Genomic DNA, 23294 nt, shown 5'->3' with positions numbered 1-23294 from the left:
AAATGTAATGCTCTGATCCAGTGGAAATGTCATACAATACCTGATTACTTCTTATCCCTTTCACAAATAGCTTACAGCTGTGTCTGTCCCAAACTATTTCATACAATGTTGCCATCACGTTTCGGACAGACCTAGGTGGTAGTTGATACACTGTTTAAAGTTCTATGTAGACAGGCCATGCTCAGCCAATGTGATTTATTTTTATCTGGATATTTTCTAGATGTTTTTATTTGTTGGCTTTATGTAGGCTATTTTTACATAGTTGGCAATGGCAATACAAAAATATATAAATCTAAATAATATTTATTTCTATTTATATAGAACAGATTAGTCACAGACAATGATTTTGAGATACGATTATAAATGTAATTGTTCCAGTAAAATGTGAATATGAAAATCATAACTGGCACCAGATCAGAAGAAACGGTCAGATAAATTTGCACTCCAAATGGAAAACGTTGGCGACTGCTGTTTTAGTCTATTATTGGAAACTTCAGGAGCATAACGTCAGAATTTACAAAGGCCAGCAGCAGCGGGAGGAGGAAGAGTTTTTTTCTTATGGTTAGGCTATCTTGATCTCTGATTCCCTCAAGTCATTTGTGTCTCAATTATTTAATAAAACAGGTGATTCCTATGTTGATGATGTAAAGAATATTTGCTGCTCTGTGGTGCGTAATGAGGAGCAACCAGAAGCTGCACGCATTTATGAAATTGCTTATTCCAGTTACTAATAAGCATGCACCATTAAGAAAATGACTAAAAGTTGTTGAATCCCAGTGGAATGATGAGGAATTGAAAAAATGGTATGGTTGAGAAGGATGAGGCAAAAGGAATGGCAAATAAGTCTGGCTGTACAACCGATTGGCAAACGTCCTGCATTGAGAAGTCATGTGACAAACTGAATAAAAAGAAAAAAGACAATGAAACAAAGATAAATGACAAAGATTTGATAGTAAAAAATCTTTTGAGAACCTTACATACAATGTTGGGAAAAAATGAACTGAATCAGATGGCTCATTCATCACAAAGCCCACTACTTTTATGATTTTTTCATTGGCAAGATTAGCAAACGTAGGCATGTCATACCAGCAACAAACGCTCACACTACATTTCCAAGAAAATCTGACCAAATGATGAAAGACAAGCATTGTAATTTAGAATTCCGTATAGTCAGTGTGGAAGAGGTTAATAAAAGTATTGTTGTCCATCAACAATGACAAGTAACCGGGGTCTGACAATCTAGATGGAAACTTACTGAGGATAATAGCGGACGATATTGCCACTCCTATTTTCCGTATCTTTAATTTAAGCCTACTGGAGAGCGTGTGCCCTCAGGCCTGGAGGTAAGCTAGTCATTCAATATGTCCTATGCTCTGCATAGTTAGCTCCAGGTAAAATGTTGCACTTATTCAGCCATTCTGTGACCACAAACAAGCTACATATGGACAGTACCAAAATAAACTGACTGTGGAAATGACAAAGCGCCTCTTAACATAGCTGGAAATGGGACAAACGGACCCCTTCTGTGGTAACGTTCCCAGGAACGGGGTTCATACAAACCACAGACTGTGTGGGATAATAACATGGCCATGTCCAACCCTGCTTGTTCCCTCGACTCAGCTACCAACCACCAATCTCCAACAGAGCCCTTTACCTGTATCAATAGACACTTCATAGTGAGCTACAGGTAGCAATCAGCAATGAATCCCAATAATGAGCCACCTATGGGAGGGGTATCCCCTTGTGGACAAATATCTCAATGTATTACTGCTACCCTGGGGAGATTGCTATACCCCTTGAACATCGGCTCCAACCCTCGTCGGATGTGGCAGGGCTTGCAAATTATTGATGCCGATTGTATGTCAACAGCGCAAAAGGAGAAAGCTTATTGTGGTTTAGGGATAACATTTCAGGAAGATGCATGTTGATTAAAACAAATGATAGACTGAAGGTTTTAATGTGGTTTGGTGACGTGGTTCTCCCATCTTGTGTAAAACCTGGGTAAGTGAGATATACAGAAGCCACTGCAGTGTTACAATTGTAAAAAAGGTTGGACATGTGGCAAGTGTTTGTTGAAGGAATAAATATGTCGTAGTCAGATGAAGCATGTTGTAATTGTGATGGGAATCACGTTCCCGAGTTCCCGGAGTGCACTGTACGGATGAAGGATGTCACAGTAGCTAGGATGATCAGGCCCATCCAGCAGGTATTCTATGTGGAGGCAGTGAAAATAGCTGAAGGAGTAGAGAGGAGAAGGTAGTGGATGTCCCACAGTCTGCAGTGAAGCCATGCAGGAGAAGGATCCCAACACACTAATAGTGAACAAGGTGGACTTTGTTGTGTTTATAGCGCAAGTGATAAATTGCATTAATAAATTATTAGCAACCTTCGTCTAAAACTAGCAGTTTCCGCATTAGCTTGGAGGAGTTTCTACAACAAAATTGTGTTTGCATTGCCCTCACTGCCACAGTGATAAATTGCATTAATACTAAACTAATAAAACATCTAAGAAGCCAGACATCATTGTGAAGGCGGCAAATGGATTTCTGGATGTCCAGGACTTCAGACAAAATGTTACAGGGAGTACTGAATGAAGAAGTTCGCCCCTCCCAGGTTCCTGAACCTGTGTAGGGATCTGAATAGTACCATTTTTGTTTGAAATTCAGGGTAGTGGAGTGAATTTGGTTCGTGTTTATTTTAGGTAATTAGTATGATTTGTTGATTCCATTTTTTTTGCATTTTGGTTACTGTAGGTGGCAGCAATACACCTGATGAGTGTAGTCTGACAAACCTCAGCGAAGAAGACATGGTAGGAACCAAAGTGATGGTCAGTATTTCCAGTTGATCCTAATTAGATGTTACATTACATGTTGTTTTCTTACTTCATGTAGCTGGCTAGCAAGCCAACATAAGATACCGTTGCACAAACATGCTTATCTAGGCCTACAACAGCACTGGTACCCGGCAGTATTAGCTAGTTACTTTTGCTCCGACTCTTAATACATTTAGCAAGCTAGCTAGCCCGCTAACTAGCGATTAGCAGCTAACATTATTTAAGCAACACCTTGCTAAGAAAAGACAATCTTTCGCCTTTAATGTAATGGCATGAAAATAATTGCCAGAACATTATACAATGACTTATCAACAGCTCTAACAATTTGACCCCAACATGAAATCTACACTGGCAGTTATAGAAAGACCCATTTACTATATAACCATTGACTCTTGAAGAATAGAACTTATAAATGCCTCAAATGTTTCTACCATATTACCCCACCAGAAACCACTGACACCGGCCATATTCAACGTGTGTTGACTTATTAAATCCATCAGTTATTCTGCTCTCTAATCAATTCAACAAACATTGGGTAGTTAGTTAGAATATAGTTACTAGACTGGCAAGTTTGATGTATAAGTAGCCAACTAACGTTAGGTAGCTAGTTAACATACCGATACATACTGCTGTAAAGATATGCTATGCGTTTTGTAAGGATAGTGTAGCTAACATAACGTGTAAAGTAACTTATTTGAAAAGTCATTACTTTTACATTGCTCAACATTTTCTTAACATTTGTCATAATTATTTAAAGCAGTTCATTTGTATCGGCTCTGTATCGACTTTTTCCACCATTATTTTCCACCATTTTCTTCAAATCTGAAAATGATGTTAAGCAACGCCCATTTCCTGAAGAATTGCATTACGGGCCCTAAAGTACTGCGTGTATATTTCATATTTTGGCGAATTTAGTACGACATCCGGGAACTTTTGGCATACTAACTACATCATACTATGACCAATAAGCACACTATATACTCCATTAACATCAAATAGTACGGTTAGTATGAGTATTCTAACACAGCTCAGGTCTCTGGGCAGCCATTTTGTTTGTTTAAAAACTAGGTTGCCCCTTTAAAAAAGACACACAACAATCAAACAATCTGCAGTTCAACCAATAACAAAGCTGTAATTACACCACTATTTTGGTAATAAGATGGATGGGGCTGGAGAAATGTAACTACTCTCAAATTCATAGACAGACCTATGGATGCAAGGACTGACCATCCATGATGTCAACATTATGTTGAAGGATACAGTGTTGGTTTACATTGTTTCTAAACATTGGAGTACAAAAAGCTTATTTGGGGTTCTGATGGGGTACAACAGTTGAACTAAGCTCATAAGGCATTCGTTATATTCTTCAAGAATCAATGCCTATAAATAAATAATTTAAGAGCCAAAATATGGATGTAGCAATTGCAAATGTCCCCTTTAACACCACACATCAGTTCAACAACCGCAGAGTTTGTGCTTCTGTTAAGACAATACTTACTAGTGTTAATCAGGGCCCGTTCATCGTTAGAACCATCGGACGCCTTAAGATGCGCTTGGGAAACCGGGCCCAGATATCCAGTTTCCTCCTCTTCTTCATTTTCCGATGTGACAGTCACCTCCTCCTCTTCTTCATTTTCCGATGTGACAGTCACCTCCTCCTCTTCTTCATTTTCCGATGTGACAGTCACCTCCCCCTCCTCTTCGTTCACTGAAACGTCGTCGTCCTCCTCTTTATTAACTTTGAACGAGTCTCCCTCTTCTTTAACTGAGACGTCTTTCACGGTAACAGCCTCAACCTCTACTTGTTTTTGTATTGTAACAGCCTCCTCTTCCTCCATCTCTTTCACGAGAGCTTCTTTCTCCATCCAGCAGACCGCCTCTTCTTCAGCAGGGACGGGGTTAAGTTTGAGACTGGAGCTATGAGGCATGTACTGAAGTCGCTAAGCGGTATAATTCAAAGCAGTGTCCCTTTATCAGCAGCACGTGATCAATGACGTCTGGAGAATCATTTCGTCGAACACCTGAGTGGTATTGATTAATTTGGGCTCGTTCGACTTTGCAGCCGACAGTGCAGGTGGCTGCTGACTGACTAATTTACAAATCACCTTGCATCAGAAATAACTACTCATTATTATTTATACATGTATATATGACATAAAGGCTTCGCTGCTACGGTGTGGGACTTCATCTATAATAATGTGGCTGTTCTAAATTCTGTGTCGTTCAAAGCCTTGAGTAATGAACCTATTTTTGACACAATTGTCTGGAAAGAGTCAATGCTTCAGGAAGATTTGTTTCCCCATCACTACTTTTCAGCATGTTTTCTGTGAATTAGACTACGGGAGTTTTGTAACATTTTCCACCTTGGCTTACTGATAGTTGGTCTCGCTGACCATAACTGCACTATGCTTGTTAGGCTAATAGCTAGTTGGCTAAATAGCTAACGTTAGCTGGCTGGCTAAGATAACTGCATATAGCTAACATTCTTTGATATTTGGTTAGATGGCATTATGTATTTCCAAACTGTGGTTTACTTTAATCACCCAAGTCATGAGCGCAAATTATTTCTAACTTAAAGTTCTACATTTGAAGTTATTTATGTTGTAGTTGACATCATAGGGAATAGGCTGGTCCTGCATATTACTTCACACCTGACTTTGGCATTCTTCTGAATTCTGATTGGTTTAATGTAATAACTCCAAAAATAGAACTGTGAGGTGTTACTTTGCATTGGAAATGTTAAAATATTGTATTTGATATTTTATAAACAATACAAAACATACAAACAACATCATACATCAATATTCACTGCCCAGACCCACTAGAACACACCTCCATCTCCATTAACTACATCACACCTGCCCAGACCCACTAGAACACACCTCCATCTCCATTAACTACATCACACCTATCCAGACCCACTAGAACACACCTCCATCTCCATTAACTACATCAATCCTGCCCAGACCCACTAGAACACACCTCCATCCCCATTAACGACATCACACCTATCCAGACCCACTAGAACACACCTCTACCTCCATTAACTACATCACACCTTCCCAGACCCACTAGAACACACCTCCATCTCCATTAACTACATCAAACCTGCCCAGACCCACTAGAACACCTCTCCATCTCCATTAACTACATCACACCTGCCCAGACCCACTAGAACACACCTCCATCTCCATTAACTACATCAAACCTGCCCAGACCCACTAGAACACACCTCCATCTCAATTAACTACATCACACCTGCCCAGACCCACTAGAACACACCTCCATCTCCATTAACGACATCACACCTATCCAGACCCACTAGAACACACCTCTACCGCCATTAACTACATCACACCTATCCAGACCCACTAGAACACACCTCCATCTCCATTAACTACATCACACCTATCCAGACCCACTAGAACACACCTCCATCTCCATTAACTACATCACGGGTATCTCACTGCATCCTCATATGCCATGTCTTGAAATATGCAGACAGACCTATTTAAATTAAATTGACATTATAACACTGTACTTCTGACAGCCAACTTTCTAACTCCTCCCATAACTTTATGACATCGTAACATTCCCAGAAGGATTATTGAGTCATTGTTAGTTTTACACTTAAGACATAACTGTCGTTATGCTGTAGAATTTGTGAATTTGACATGTCAGTTGGAATAATGATAGATTTCTGGAGGGACCCTTGTCACTACAACCAATCAGTGAGCAGCTTCCCTTCCCCCACATCTCAGGCAGTTCTGTTACTCACAACACTTCCCCTGCTTTCCTCAACAATGGAGAAGCCCCCTGGGGTAAAGCCTTGCCATTTTTACAAATAGGAAATAATATGTCATGTTTTACTCGTACCTCAGCCAGCATTGTGAATGGTTAGGAAATAATATGTCATGTTTTACTCATACCTCAGCCAGCATTGTGAATGGTTAGGAAATAATATGTCATGTTTTACTCGTACCCCAGCCAGCATTGTGAATGGTTAGGAAATAATATGTCATGTTTTACTCGTACCTCAGCCAGCATTGTGAATGGTTAGGAAATAATATGTCATGTTTTACTCGTACCCCAGCCAGCATTGTGAATGGTTAGGAAATAATATGTCATGTTTTACTCGTACCTCAGCCAGCATTGTGAATGGTTAGGAAATAATATGTCATGTTTTACTCGTACCTCAGCCAGCATTGTGAATGGTTAGGAAATAATATGTCATGTTTTACTCGTACCTCAGCCAGCATTGTGAATGGTGTCTGAGGCGGTGACATACTAGACCATGGCAGTAAATCTAATACTTAGGTGTTTTTAGTTACGCATGAAAGGTCTGTGGTTATAAGTTACTGACCTTGGAATAGATTTCTGGCCATGCTGGCAGGGTCTGAATCAAACCCAATGTCCACCTGGTACACTGACAGGGTCTGAATCAAACCCAATGTCCACCTGGCACACTGACAGGGTCTGAATCAAACCTAATATCCACCTGGCACACTGACAGGGTCTGAATCAAACCCAATGTCCACCTGGTACACTGGCAGGGTCTGAATCAAACCCAATGTCCACCTGGCACACTGACAGGGTCTGAATCAAACCCAATGTCCACCTGGCACACTGATGTATTGTTACACCATGTAGGAGCAGTATAGACCTAGTCTGTTCATTATATACACCATGCGTTTCCTCCCTCCAGACAGCAGATGGCGATAAGTGTCTTTCAGGCGATGTTTCTACTGTGACGTATAATCTAGTGGACGGAACGCTTCTCCAACAACTGCAGCCACCTCGGTAGCTCGCTAGACAACAAAGTCGGAACATTCAAGTTCTTTAGACAATTTCGTTGTTTATTTGCCACTATGATTTAAACATACTTATGTGGAAACAACTAGATACCCCATTTAATTTAATATTTACGTTGTAAGTCAACTAGCTGGCTGGTTAAGTTAGCACTAGTCTAGTCGCTAATACTTACTAGCTATTATTTCCGAACATGAGTTCACTAAGCTACTCTCCTCCTGTTAAAGAAGAGGGGATCTTCTGGACGGAGAAAGAAGCTCTCGTGAAAGAGGAGGAAGAGGAGGCTGTTAAAATACAAAAACAAGTAGAGGGTGAGGCTATTACCGTGAAAGAAGAAGAGAAAGACACCTTCAGAGTGGAGGATGAAGACCTTTTTGGAATGAAGGATGAAGAGCAGGAGATTACTGTCACATTAGAGGAGGACGAAGAAGAGAAGACTGGAGATCTGATTAACACCAGAAAATACAGTGAGTACTGTCTTATAAAACAGGGACATTGATCTGATTAACACCAGTAAATACAGTGAGTACTATCTTATGAAACAGGGACACAAACTCTGCATTTGTTGAAGTAATGTGTGCTTTTTAAAAGGGCATTCTACATTGTTGATGACGTCCTCCAGTGATTAAAAAAAAAGTGAATATTCATTATTCTTTTTAAAATCCTTCCTGTTCTGTCAAGTTGGATGTTGATCATTGCTAGAAAGCCATTTTCAAGTTTTGCTATAGACTTTCACGACGATTTAAGTACAAACTGTAACTAGGCCACTCGGGAACATTCAATGTCATCTTGGTAAGCTCCTCCAGTGTAGATTTGGCCTTGTGGTTTAAGTTATTTTCCTGTTAGGACAGTTTTTTGTATTCGGGTGTCTGAAATGCTCTCTACCTACGTAACATTTAGTGTCTCCTTATGTTACGCTGGGAAAACAGTTTTCATGGGCACAGAAATCCTAAATCATTTCAGAGTTTGCTAAATCCAATGGTTCTAACATGAGAGTCACCTTAACTTTATTGACACCACCCAAATGGATACTGTCATTAATGTGGTTCTTCAATAATTACACATAATATTTAATTCTGTAGCTTTTTAGTTACAGTCACATGTTCAACTATCATCAGCTGTTCCAGGAAATCATTTTCTGAATGACAGTCACATGAGAAACATCACAACATGCAACAACAAGCAAAGTGTTTCTTCATTCATTACTCTGGTAAAGACAGTTATGCTGTGCTCCATGTTGGATCCAACATCCCTAACAAATTGATGTTTATAGTGTGTTATTGTCTACTTGATTTACAGTAGGGTCTCGTTAGTCTGTTTGGATCCAGAGTTTCTTACCTGTTAATGTGTAGAGAACTGTCCCTTGATGGTCAGTACCACACACAGAGCTATTTTCCTATATTTGTTGTTAGGTGAAGTTATGGGTCCTACAGTAGGTCTATGTTATTGTTATGGGTCCTAGAGTACACTATGTGTGTCATGCAACAACAACCAAAGTGCTTCTTCATTCATTACATAGATCTATGTAATTGTTAGGTGAAGTTTATGGGCCAATTTGGCAAACGGTGTATAAACCCTCATTGTCAGGCTGATGGAAAAGCCAAAGAGCATTTTACTGGTTGAAGTGTTTTTTTTTAAGTACAAAGAGGTTGATTTGCGATGATGACACAAACATTATATTAAGCAGGACGTTCAAACGAGTCTTACAATTTTAATCCAAAGTAGTGTGAAATGTACTCATAAGCAACCTGGAAATGGAGGTTACTTCCCTGAGTTTTCCCCCATTCACATTCAGAATACATTGTGAAAAACTAAAATCTTTGCTCACCATTTTTGCTCCAGGCAGATATACTTCATCCAAAACTATCGGTTTCCTCATTAGGAGGACGAGTTTCTACCAAATTGCATGTGCATCGCCCTCGTGCCGCAATTTTAGCAAAGACAGAAAGGTGCCTATGTTGGAGACCAAAAGTTGTCTGGCACACTTCTTAGGATTTCAACAACTTTAATAACTTATTTCTAGCCTACAATCATCGATGTTACTACTAATGTGAAAACAAGACAAAATAGGACTATTCTTGCTCATTTTAAGACAATTGTCAAATAATCATTACATTCATTACAGACAACAATTGTTGTACAACATCATGGCTACGCTGTTGGCATCACCTTTTACAGTGGATTTCCGCTGTTGTGGGCCTTTAACCATCTGTCTGACTTTGTTGTTCACACAGGAGAGAGACGGGACTACCGTGGATCCTCTGGGGAGCCTCAACAACCTCATGATGCTGAGGAGACAGAGAAGAGTCTCTCCACATTAGAACACCCCAAGAAACACCTGCAGAGATCCACAGGGAAGATAACTCTCTGCTGCTCTGACTGTGGAAAGAGATTCACCTCATCAGGCATTACAATTCATCAGCGAACACACACGGGAGAGAAACCTTATAGCTGTACTCAATGTGGAAAGAGTTTTACTACATTGAGCAATCTGACTCGTCACCAAAGAACACACACAGGAGAGAAACCTTATTGCTGTACTCAATGTGGGAAGAGTTTTACTCGGCTCAGCAGCCTGATAACACACCAGAGAATACACACAGGAGAGAAATCTTATAGCTGTACTCAATGTCGGAAGAGTTTTACTCATTCATCAGGCCTGATATCACACCAGAGAACACACACAGGAGAGAAACCTTCTAGCTGTACTCAATGTGGGAAGAGCTTTACTCAACAATGCAACCTGATATCACACCAGAGAACACACACAGGAGAGAATCTTATAGCTGTACTCAATGTGAGAAGAGCTTTACTCAACAATGCAACCTGATATCACACCAGAGAACACACACAGGAGAGAAACCTCATAGCTGTGATCTGTGTAACAAGAGATACTCTGATAAAAGATCTCTGATCAAACATCAGAAAATACATAGTTGAAGGAGTTGTTTCATGATATCAATTAATTAAGTCACAATGTAGAATGTTTTAACATTGTAGAAGGAGTAATTTAATGATGTCACAATGTAGGACCCTAAATGTTTCTCCCCTGTTCTATTGATTTCAACATGACATGGATATTATCCTCAGGGGAAAGATCCAGGCTCTGAGTTGAGAGAGTACTATTTATGTGATTTAACAAAAAGTGACCCACGTGAATCAAAGTGAAACACTTCAAAATGTCGCTAGCTGTTTTCTACAAATTCTCCTCTAACCAGGGATGTACACATTACTCCCAGATTCTGTGTGGTTTTTGAGCTGTTAGTTTTAACAGGACCTGCAACCTCATCTCCCCTCTCTCGCTCAATTGATGTCAACGTGATATTGATGAGTGATGACAAATAAGTGCTGTTCCATTGCAGGTTGTCCTCTAACCAGTGAGGTAAAATATATCTCCCATTTCCATGTGTTTTTTGTTACTTTCTAGAGCAGTTTCAACCTGATTTCCTCCCAAATCGATATGCGTTGCCATGGATCACAATTTATTTTGACTGCACGTTTTTCCGTATTGGAGATGAGTTTTGTTTGGGCTCGTTCCAAGGGGACGAGAGTTCTAGAAGCTAGTGGGTTTTAGGAAGACGAGAGTTCTAGAAGCTAGTGAGTTTTAGGAAGACGAGAGTTCTAGAAGCTAGTGAGTTTTAGGAAGACGAGAGTTCTAGAAGCTAGTGGGTTTTAGGAAGACGAGAGTTCTAGAAGCTAGTGGGTTTTAGGAAGACGAGAGTTCTAGAAGCTAGTGGGTTTTAGGAAGACGAGAGTTCTAGAAGCTAGTGGGTTTTAGGAAGACGAGAGTTCTAGAAGCTAGTGGGTTTTAGGAAGACGAGAGTTCTAGAAGCTAGTGGGTTTTAGGAAGACTAGAGTTCTAGAAGCTAGTGGGTTTTAGGAAGACGAGAGTTCTAGAAGCTAGTGGGTTTTAGGAAGACGAGAGTTCTAGAAGCTAGTGGGTTTTAGGAAGACGAGAGTTCTAGAAGCTAGTGGGTTTTAGGAAGACGAGAGTTCTAGAAGCTAGTGGGTTTTAGGAAGACGAGAGTTCTAGAAGCTAGTGGGTTTTAGGAAGACGAGAGTTCTAGAAGCTAGTGGGTTTTAGGAAGACGAGAGTTCTAGAAGCTAGTGGGTTTTAGGAAGACGAGAGTTCTAGAAGCTAGTGGGTTTTAGGAAGACGAGAGTTCTAGAAGCTAGTGGGTTTTAGGAAGACGACAGTTCTAGAAGCTAGTGGGTTTTAGGAAGACGAGAGTTCTAGAAGCTAGTGGGTTTTAGGAAGACGAGAGTTCTAGAAGCTAGTGGGTTTTAGGAAGACGAGAGTTCTAGAAGCTAGTGGGTTTTAGGAAGACGAGAGTTCTAGAAGCTAGTGGGTTTTAGGAAGACGAGAGTTCTAGAAGCTAGTGGGTTTTAGGAAGACGAGAGTTCTAGAAGCTAGTGGGTTTTAGGAAGACGAGAGTTCTAGAAGCTAGTGGGTTTTTGGATTCTATTGAAAGAAAAATTAGAAACAAATATTTCAAAATAGGTGTTTTTTCTTGTTTTTAATCGTTGACAGCCAGTACACACCATGTTTATATTGGTGAAGGTGAAGCAGTGTAGTTGACAGCCAGTAGACACCATGTTTATATTGGTGAAGGTGAAGCATTGTAGTTGACAGCCAGTAGACACCATGTTTATATTGGTGAAGGTGAAGCATTGTAGTTGACAGCCAGTAGACACCATGTTTATATTGGTGAAGGTGAAGCAGTGTAGTTGACAGCCAGTAGACACCATGCTTATATTGGTGAAGGTGAAGCAGTGTAGTTGACAGCCAGTAGACGCCATGTTTATATTGGTGAAGGTGAAGCATTGTAGTTGATTATAATGTGAAATGGAAGTTGTTTTATGTTGGTGGTGAGCAAACGTGTCCAACACAAATATAGGATATGTTTGTTGTCTTAAGGGGGAACTGGCTTTGGTTATCACTAGCCACTTTTAACAATGCCACTTAATATTTTTACATACCCTACATTACTCATCTCATATGTATATACTGTACTCGATACCATCTACTGCATCTTGCCTATGCCGTTCTGTACCATCACTCATTCATATATCTTTTTGTACATATTCTTTATCCCTTTACACTTGTGTGTATAAGGTAGTAGTTGTGGAATTGTTAGGTTAGATTACTCGTTGGTTATTACTGCATTGTCGGAACTAGAAGCACAAGCATTTCGCTACACTCGCATTAACATTGCTAACCATGTGTATGTGACAAATAATATTTGATTTATATACAACACTCAAAGTAGTGGATATGGAGCATCTACAGCCTCAGTTACACCTGACACCTAAATGTGACTCCTGTCATCTGATCACTCCAAACTGCATTAGGTTCAAATCTACCAGGACGGACCTTTGACAGTCTGGATGCAGTCAGGCCACTGAATATAAATAAGCAAACTGGAGATTCCTTCAAAACAGTTGCCTACAGTTACCGTGTAGGGCACTGCAAGGTTGGGTGACCAGGGTCATCTGGGACTGCCTCCTGGAGGAATTCAGGTGTGTGAAGGCTACCTGTGTCCTGTGTAACTTAATGATGGACACAAGGACCAGGAGGGGATCTGCAGCTCGCCGCTGTGTCCCAGAGGAGGAGTCTGCTGTTCTGCAGGATGTTTCAAGGATTGGGTCCAACAACGCAGCAAGAGAGGCAATCCGTGTGCAGGAGATCTTCACCTCCTACTTCTTCAAAGAGGGTGCTGTTCCCTGGCAACACCATAGACTACACTATGCACAGCCAAAGGCTCTTTTAAGAGCCATTCACATTGCAATAAGAGTATTCTTCCATTTACTTAGCTATGTTAACTGCAGTTATTCCATTCCCAGTTTCTCTCCCTTTGATTTCTACTTCTCAGGTGAGGGTGCTGTTTAGGTAAGGGTGTGATGTCTGTGCAACAAAAAAAAACAGGCTATTTTAAATCACCCATATTGAAAAAAATGTATAACAATTAGACACCCTATAACCCACAACTACACACTCATGTATCAATCTGATTGTTGGATTGTGTTGTGCAGTAAGCAGATTCAGGTGTATAACTGTGGCTCCTTCCACCTTCAAAGAATAGGCAAGAGGGCCAACCATGGAGAATAGTAATTATCAATCAATCAAATTTATTTTATATAGCCCTTCGTACATCAGCTGATATCTCAAAGTGCTGTACAGAAACCCAGCCTAAAACCCCAAACAGCAAGCAATGCAGGTGTAGAAGCACGGTGGCTAGGAAAAACTCCCTAGAAAGGCCAAAACCTAGGAAGAAACCTAGAGAGGAGCCAGGCTATGTGGGGTGGCCAGTCCTCTTCTGGCTGTGCCGGGTGGAGATTATAACAAAACATGGTCAAGATGTTCAAATGTTCATAAATGACCAGCATGGTCAAATAATAATAAGGCAGAATAGTTGAAACTGGAGCAGCAGCACAGTCAGGTGGACTGGGGACAGCAAGGAGTCATCATGTCAGGTATTCCTGGGGCATGGTCCTAGGGCTCAGGTCCTCCGAGAGAGAGAAAGAAAGAGAGAATTAGAGAGAGCATATGTGGGATGGCCAGTCCTCTTCTGGCTGTGCCGGGTGGAGATTATAACAGAACATGGCCAAGATGTTCAAATGTTCATAAATGATCAGCATGGTCGAATAATAATAAGGCAGAACAGTTGAAACTGGAGCAGCAGCACAGCCAGGTGGACTGGGGACAGCAAGGAGTCATCATGTCAGGTAGTCCTGGGGCATGGTCCTAGGGCTCAGGTCCTCCGAGAGAGAGAAAGAGAGAAGGAGAGAATTAGAGAACGCACACTTAGATTCACACAGGACACCGAATAGGACAGGAGAAGTACTCCAGATATAACAAACTGACCCTAGCCCCCCGACACATAAACTACTGCAGCATAAATACTGGAGGCTAGTAAGACACTTCATTATTTCAATAACTACGCTATATTGTTTGTCCTTGTGGGTCCGTTCATGTTTTTCAGCATAAAGTACTCTGCAGCCACTTAGTGTGGTGTGGACACCAGGTGAAGACACCTGTAAACACAGGGTCAGTTTTAACTACCTTATTTTCTCAATAACAGTCTCTCTCCTTCACTTCATCCCTCTCTCCCCTTCTCCCTAAATCCTCTAGGTTAAATCAGCTGTGTCGGTGAACCCCTCCTGCATCTGAACTGGCTACATAGAGGACACAGCATGATCAGAGGTGAGAGGTCACTTGGTCAGGACAACAGGAAGTATTATTAAAGAGATGCTTTACGTTGAAATACAGATAGAGATGCAGTAGTCCCAGAGTTAATGATCCCAGGTCAGTTTATATTATACAGGAAGTATTATTAAAGAGATGCTTTACATTGAAATACAGACAGAGATGCAGTAGTCCCAGAGTTAATGATCCCAGGTCAGTGTATATTATACAGGACGTATTATTAAAGAGATGCTTTACATTGAAATACAGATAGAGATGCAGTAGTCCCAGAGTTAATGATCCCAGGTCAGTTTTGCATTTCACCTCCTGATTCATGATTAACAATGTTAGATTAAAAACTAAATACACAAGGCTTAAACATGCTCACTCTCTCCATCTGTCTCTCGTCTGCAGGTATGTTTTGATGTGAGAGGATGCCAACCCCCAGTCCCATCATCGCCACCTCACCTGCTTTTAAGATAACAGTGTCTCTAGTCGGCCCAATGGTTATGTAATTGTGATGAACTGAGAGAACATTTATGTAGCACTGTGATTTATTAATCATATGCTGCCTTCCCTGCTCCTATGTGTTTACCTCTTTCCCTTTCTGTCTTTAACACCTCTCTCTCCAACTCCTCTTTCTTCCTCTGTTTTTATAATTCACAACAGATGTGCATTGATGGACAGATTGAACTTGTATTTATAACACTTGGATAATGAGCTTTTCAATAAAGCGTTTCACATTCTCTACTGGTTGAAATGAAGTGTAATGTGATGAAATACTCCACCTATCCTGTGTTTACCAGATCAATGCAGATGAAGGGCATTAGATGTTGAGATGAACCGGTGTTAAGAGTATTTACATGATGCATAGGAAGTGTAGGGTTTTTTAACATTATATTTCTGTATATATGAATTAACTAGTTAAATCCTTTTTCTAGTCTATTAGTTACAATGTGTAACCATTGATGTCCCAGGACCAAGATTGGTAAACACTGTTGAAGTGTATAATTGTAATACATACATGCAGACACGGCGTCATTCAAAGACAGGAATTTGATCACCTCAAAGACAGTCATACCTAAACTGCACATTAATTTGCCAAGGTAGAGTACATGATAAGTGAATATATTAAATGTACAGGCTACAATGTGGGGATCTCATGCATGGTAATAACTACATGTATATTTGACTTGAATCCTTGGTAAAACATGATATTATATTCTACTCAATCCATAGGCTTCATTAATGTCATTCAGGCTGTTTTGAAGTTGATACAACTGGCTATGATAGCTGAGGTTCATAGCTAGGTTCTGAACTAATATGTATACCAAACATTTGGGTCCATACACAGATTGAATAGATAGCTAGCAACACATCCATGGGCATACAGGGATTTTAATCATCCACTGCACAATAACATACGTTATTTCATCTATCTGCATGGCAAATACAAATTTGTACATTCAATTTGCAGTAAATTCTTCAGCCAGCTAGATTCTATACATCCACTTTTTCACAAAACGACCGCCTGGTTTGTGGGTTGTTTAAGGTGTTTAAGGTTTCATACTCATGTCACAACACCCATAAAACTAGACCAGCTACCTGGCTAAATCACGATTTTCGTAAATGAACTATGATTAAAAAAAGCATAATCGTTTGTCTCTCCATTGACTAACATTCCTGTCAACTGTACATGTTTTTTGAATGATTCATTATGACGTTATAATCCCTTACATTTGCTTCCATCCTAGTATTTCTGTCCGCCATCTTTGATCCAGTTCAGGTCTGTGTAGGGGTACCCCTCTGAGCATTTCTGTCCGCCATCTTTGCTGAAGAAAGTCCTACAGCCACTTGTGCAGCAGCAGCCTCCCCCGGTCCTAGTGCCGAATCGATATGAAGTTTAAGATGCGATGGAACGGTTGACGAAAAAAATTAATCACACAAAAATATATTGACTGATATTGATTTATTTAGGGGGGGTAATTAATATTTTAGCACTAGCGTCATCTCTGATTCCAACCCTTTAACTCTTGTCTGAAAATTAAATAAACATTTTACTCAACTGCGTTACCCACTCCAGTCAGCAGATGGCGGTCTGGGAATTTATGGTTATGCTGTTGGTGTGACGTATTATCTAGTGGACGGAACGCTTCTTTCATCAGCAGCAACAGTGAGTCAGACACCTCGGTAGCTTGCTAGACAAATTAGCCGAACCAATATAGCTCTTTAGACGCTTTCGTGTATATTAGCCACTGTGTTTTAAACCCATTCCTGTCGTCTACTTAGTTATCCGATTTAATTTCATATTTACGGTGTTGTTATTAGTCAGCAAGCGGGCTGGTTAAGTTAGCATTAGCCTAGCTAACATCCCCGACCATGCGGTCACTAAGCTACTCCCCTGCTAAAGGAGAGGGGGATATCACAGTAAAACAAGAAGTAGAGAGTGGGGCCTTTACTGTGAAAGAAGAGGACGCGTTCAGAGTGAAAGACGAGGAAGATATCACAGTAAAACAAGAAGTAGAGAGTGGGGCCTTTACTGTGAAAGAAGAGGAGGACGCGTTCAAAGTGAAAGACGAGGAAGATATCACAGTAAAACAAGAAGTAGAGAGTGGGGCCTTTAGTGTGAAAGAAGAGGAGGACGCGTTCAGAGTGAAAGAGGAGGATGGTGTTACAGTGAAAGGAGAGCATGTAGTTTATGGCGTGAAAGAGGAGGGGGAGGAGATGACTGTTACATCGAAAAAGGGGGAAGAGGAGGAACGTGGATATCTGGTTCCGGTTTCCCAAACGCATCTTAAGGCATCCAATGGTTCTAAGAATATAACACATGCCTCATGAGCAGAGTTCAACTGTTGTACCCCATCAGAACCCCAAATAATATTTTTTTTACTATAATGTTTAGAAACAATGTAAATCAACACTGTATAGCAGTTAAGAACAAATTCTTATTTTCATTAACGGACTAGGAACAGTGGGTTAATTGCCTGTTCAGGGGCAGAACGACAGATTTGTACCATGTCAGCTCGGGGATGTGAACTTGCAACCGGTTACTAGTCCAACGCTCTAACCACTAGGCTACCCTGCTGCCTCAACATGATTAAAACTATAATGTTGATATCATGTGTAACAGATGTGAAACGGCTAGCTTAGTTAGCGTGGGCGCTAAATAGCGTTTCAATCAGTGACGTCACTTGCTCTGAGACCTGAGATGGGTAACGACGCTTCGTAGGCGTCAGTTGTTGATGTGTGCAGAAGGTCCCTGGTTCGCGCCCGGGTATGGGCGAGGGGACGGTTTAAATTTGTACTGTTACACATGGATGGTCAGTCCTTGCATCCATAGGTCTGTCTGTAGTTACATTTATCCAAACCCATAATTTTATTACCAAAATAGTGGTGATTTGTTATTGTTTGAACTGCAGATTGCTGGGTTGTGTGGGGTTTTTAAACATCAACAAAATGGCTGCCCAGAGACTTGGTTAACAGCTGAGGGATGGGGGAAGGAGAAGTGTAACCACTCTCAAATTCATAGAGAACGATATTGTAGAAACCTTAACCCAACACCTAGCGACCTCGTCAAGAAGTTCAGACATCTTGGCGTAACAGTTATAAGGTGTTGATTTGACAGTCGCTGGACCCAGGTTTGAGTTCAGCTCAGGGCCTCTCCCTGAATTCACTACACTATGAATACAAGGACTGGCCATCCATGAGGTCATAATGATAATTTAACCAGTTTTCTAGGCTATATCGTATATTCTAGAATTAATCCATGATGTCATAATGATAGTTTAACCAGGTTTCTAGGATATATAGTATATTCTAGAATTCATCCATGATGTCCTAATGATAGTTTAACCAGGTTTCTAGGCTATATAGTATATTCTCTCATTTTGTCTGTCACAGTTGAAGTGTACCTATGATGAAAATTACAGGCCTCTCGTCTTTTTAAGTGGGAGAACTTGCGCAATTGGTGGCTGACTAAATACTTTTTTTGACCCACAGTATGTCATGCAACAACAACCAAAGTGCTTCTTCGTTCATTACAGGTATATTTGTTGTTCGGTGAAGTTGTGGGCCAATATGGCAAACAGTGTACAAACCCTCATTGTCAGGTTGATGGAAAAGCCAAAAATCATTTTACTGGTTGAAGTGTTTTTTGATTTGCGATGATGACACAAACATTATATTAAGCAGGACATTCAATCGATCCTTACAATTAACATCCAAAGTAGTGTGAAATGCTCTCATAAGCAACCTGGAAATGGAGGTTACTTCCCTGAGTTTTCCCCCATTCACATTCAGAATACATTGTGAAAAACAAATCTTTGCTCACCATTTTTGCTCCTGGCAGATATACTACATCCATAACTAGTGGTTTCCTCATTACCAGATATACTACATCCATAACTAGTGGTTTCCTCATTACCAGATATACTACATCCATAACTAGTGGTTTCCTCATTACCAGATATACTACATCCATAACTAGTGGTTTCCTCATTAGCAGATATACTACATCCATAACTAGTGGTTTCCTCATTACCAGATATACTACATCCATAACTAGTGGTTTCCTCATTACCAGATATACTACATCCATAACTAGTGGTTTCCTCATTACCAGTGTCACGGTGCTGACTTTTGCCTAATACCTGCAGCAAATGCCTCTACCCCGTCTTCTGGCTGGGCAGAGTACTTTAGGATTTTAGTTACTGCGGTGTAACAAGGGCCTAGGCGTGCGGCCCTACCAACCCTTCTATTTCTTCGTAATGGCCCTTCGCGTGAGTTGGGTTTGTTCCTTCGTTCATGTTGTCACTCCCTTATTTTCCGGTCTAGTATGAGGTCTTGGATAGATATACTCCTATTTAAATATTCTGAGTGTTATGGATTCCTCCTGTATTTCCTTACCTTCAAGTCTCTTTTACCTCTGTATATATCAATACCTAATAACTTCTTCTATTGGTTATTATGCTCGTCAGCTAGTAGTCACTTGGAAACTAGTATTGGTATATATTTTGACTCTCCTAAAAATATATTATTGTCCACACAATGAAATATTCTTTAGTGCAATCACTTTAACCTATAACCAGGGTCACTTTCTGTTCAGTGAGAGTGTTAAAGGCGTTTGCTCTCCAGATCGTTAATCTGGCCTAGTTGTCAAAGTTTCAAGCTTTTATTAAGTCACTCTGTTTTTGTCTTATACACATTATTACAATTCAATGGTTCTACAGTTTCCTAATACATCAATAATGCTCAATCAATCCTTAATGCTTTAAGCTATGCCAGATAATATTGCAAAACTTTAAATGCGTTAACACTTCTAACAATATTGACTAAATAGCAAAAATAGTTAAATTACCTTAAATGCTCCGCCCCCTGGTCACTTTCCTGTAATTGGTATTCTCACAGCACTAACACTAGATTCCCAATTCCAATATCTCTATACACTTCCAACTCTGTGTATGGACTCAATATATTGTAACCGGTACTTGGCTGTGTCCTTGTATTGCTAATCACATCTGTACTTGATGTCTCACTGTGTGACTGCCGCTTTGTCTGTGATCAAGAGGTGTCAAGACCCCTGTGTTTCAAATATTGTTCTAGTCTAACAAAAAGCGTATAGTGCAATAGTAAATTTACCTATGATGATTCTCCATATGAAGTCTGTCTCATATGTCAGTGAGGATCATGCCTCTCTTATGATCTCTATTCTCTTTATATACCTTTTTACAGGGGAAGTTCGCAAGTTTCTGGAGCTGTGGCTAAACCACACTTTCACACTGACACTGCCCTGCTGCTTGCACCGGCCGCTTACTCGGGGACTGTAGATTGCTTACACAGAGTGCTTACTCGGGGACTGTAGATTGCTTACACAGTGCTTACACTGGGACGGTAGATTGCTTATTACGTCATCTTAGACCTGTGTCTAAATGGAAGCTTCTTATTCTAAATCTAGGTCATGCACTACTAACTCCCATTCTGCTGCTTCCGTGTTACTGTTGGCTGATTCTACTTAATGATACCAGCTGGTTGTTTCTACCACTTGAGGCGGCGTAGGTGGCATGTCAAGCGTCAGCTGGGAGAAGTCTATGATAGGTATCTCCTCTGCTTCCCCCTGTTGTCCAGTTTCTGCAGGTGTGGTCCATGGTTCCATGAGGTCCCGTGAATGCCCTGTGTTGCTGTCCCATTGCTTGATGGAGTGGGCAGATTCTTTTCATCTCTTGTCACACCAGATATACGACATCCATAACTAGTGGTTTCCTCATTAGCATGGAGGAGTTTATGCAATCAAATTGCCCTCGTGCCGCAATTTTAGAAAACACAAAGGGGCCTGTATTGTAGACCAAAAGTCTTCTACCACACTGCTTAGAGTTTCAACAACATGAATAACGTATTTCTAGTCTACAATCTTAGATGTTACTACTAATATGAAAACAAGACAAAATATGACTTCTTGCTCATTTTAAGACAATAATTGTAACATTCATTACAGACATCAATTGTTGTACAACATCATGGCTATGCTGTTGGCATCAACTTTTACACTGGATTATCGCTGTTATGGGCCTTTAATCATCTGTCTGACTTTGTTGTTCACACAGGAGAGAGACGTGACTATCGTGGATCCTCTGGGGAGCCTCAACAACCTCATGATGCTGAGGAGACAGAGAAGAGTCTCTCCACATTAGAACACCTCAATAAACACCCGCAGAGACCCACAGGGAAGAGAACTCACTGCTGCTCTGACTGTGGGAAGAGATTCACATCATCAGGTATTAAAATTCATCAGAGAACACACACAGGAGAGAAATCTTATAGCTGTGATCAATGTGGGAAGAGTTTTGCTCAATCTGGCCAGCTGACCCGACACCAGAGAACACACACAGGAGAGAAACCTTATAGCTGTAATCAATGTGGGAAGAGTTTTAATTTATCTGGCAATCTGACTCAACACCAAAGAACACACACAGGAGATAAACCTTATAGCTGTGATCAATGTGGGAAGAGTTTTGTTTATGCTTGCCATCTGACTCAACACCAGAGAATACACACAGGAGAGAAATCTTATAGCTGTGGTCAATGTGGGAGGAGTTTTAGTCGATCTGGAGAACTGACAGTGCACAAGAGAATACACACAGGAGAGAAACCTTATAGCTGTGATCAATGTGGGAAGAGTTTTGTTCAATCTGGCCAGCTGACCCGACACCAGAGAACACACACAGGAGAGAAACCTTATAGCTGTAATCAATGTGGGAAGAGTTTTGCTAGATCTGGCTATCTGACTTTACACCAGAGAACACACACAGGAGAGAAACGTTATAGCTGTAATCAATGTGGGAAGAGTTTTACTAGATCTGGCTATCTGACTTTACACCAGAGAATACACACATAAGATAAATCCTTACAGCTGTGCTCAATGTGGGAAGAGTTTTACTGAGTCTAGCACTGACTAATCACCATAGAACACACACAGGAGAGAAATCTTATAGCTGTGACCAGAGTTAATCTGCTAAAATATCAGAAAATACATACATGGAGTTGTTTCATGATATCAATGAATTAATGTCACAATGTAGAATGTTTTAACATTGTATTAGTCTCAATGTAGAAGCCTTCAGCGAGATGCAGTGCCTTAGACCGCTGCGCCGCTCGTGTGATAAAGGTGTGGGATTCTGGGTAATCCACAGCAGATTTATGGAGAACTTGAAAATTGAGTGGTCCTGGGATAGAAATGTATAAAATTGACATTACATCATTAAATCCACGTTTTAAATCATACATTAGCAATTTATGTTTTAGTAACTACTGTTGTTGGTTTGGCGTCAAGTCAGCCTCTTTGTATGTTATTTGCCAAATCTCTGTTTTCCATGTGGGTTTTATGCTAAAGATCCCTCTTTCAAGTTGGTATCTAACTGGAAAATGCATCTTCTTTAGGAGTGCTATTTGTACCCTGTTCACTACTGATCGTTCATCCACACTGTGGGGGCGGCAGGGTAGCCTAGTGGTTAGAGCATTGGACTAGTAACCGAAAGGTTGCAAGTTCAAATCTCCGAGCTGACAAGGGTCATTTATGACAAAAGTATAAAGTATATGTTTTACAAACTCATGAACACCAGCGAGTTTATCAGCCCGGTTTTGTTAGTTTAGGTGTATTATACTTCTTCGCCACCTGAGGGGGACATTGAGTAATTTTCCATGTCAATTTGATATATTTTGATACTAAAATGGATGACGCGATATTCTGATGTTGTGAATATGAGACACATGGAAACAATTGATTCATTTATAATAGTAAATGAGGAATTAGTAGGAATTGTTAAATCCACTATACGATCACAATGACTTTGATAGACATTTCAACTGTTTTTTTTGTTAGTATATTACAGGGCAGATTAATGTAGAATTGCTGTGGGAGTGGTATTTATATCCCGTCACTACTGATCATTCATCCATACTGTGTGTGTCCCA

At 40.5% G+C, this 23294-nt stretch overlaps 2 protein-coding genes and 1 pseudogene across 2 annotated transcripts in view; all 3 read left to right on the top strand.

Annotated features, from left to right (window-relative positions):
- Window positions 1–7835: 7835 nt before the first annotated feature.
- Window positions 7836–23294, top strand: part of LOC139394344 (zinc finger protein ZFP2-like) — a 196958-nt gene continuing 181499 nt past the window's right edge. Inside the window, exon 1 of the mRNA XM_071142391.1 lies at window positions 7836–7967. Coding sequence (XP_070998492.1) covers window positions 7836–7967 — 132 coding nt within the window. The remainder of the gene's footprint in view (window positions 7968–23294) is intronic.
- LOC139394349 (zinc finger protein 436-like) lies at window positions 9852–11222 on the top strand (annotated as a pseudogene).
- On the top strand, window positions 17208–22931 carry LOC139394352 (zinc finger protein 180-like). Its single transcript, XM_071142402.1, has 4 exons — window positions 17208–17473; window positions 20559–20649; window positions 20952–20960; window positions 21538–22931. The coding sequence occupies exons 1-4, from the start codon at window positions 17208–17210 to the stop codon at window positions 22216–22218; spliced, it is 1047 nt and encodes a 348-aa protein (XP_070998503.1). The 3' UTR covers window positions 22219–22931.

Source organism: Oncorhynchus clarkii, unplaced genomic scaffold (assembly GCF_045791955.1).
Source record: "Oncorhynchus clarkii lewisi isolate Uvic-CL-2024 unplaced genomic scaffold, UVic_Ocla_1.0 unplaced_contig_399_pilon_pilon, whole genome shotgun sequence".
In the NCBI taxonomy this organism is placed as follows: domain Eukaryota; kingdom Metazoa; phylum Chordata; class Actinopteri; order Salmoniformes; family Salmonidae; genus Oncorhynchus; species Oncorhynchus clarkii.
The sequence above is the reverse complement of the archived record's forward strand: the minus strand, read 5'-3'. Positions and strand labels throughout refer to the sequence as shown.

Coding starts and splice junctions, on each gene's coding strand:
- LOC139394352 (XM_071142402.1), top strand. CDS start 17,208: ATGCGGTCACTAAGCTACTCCCCTGCTAAAGGAGAGGGGGATATCACA. Junction 17,474..20,558: donor GTGAAAGAAGAGGAGGACGC/GTTCAGAGTGAA, acceptor ACCTTTTTACAG/GGGAAGTTCGCAAGTTTCTG.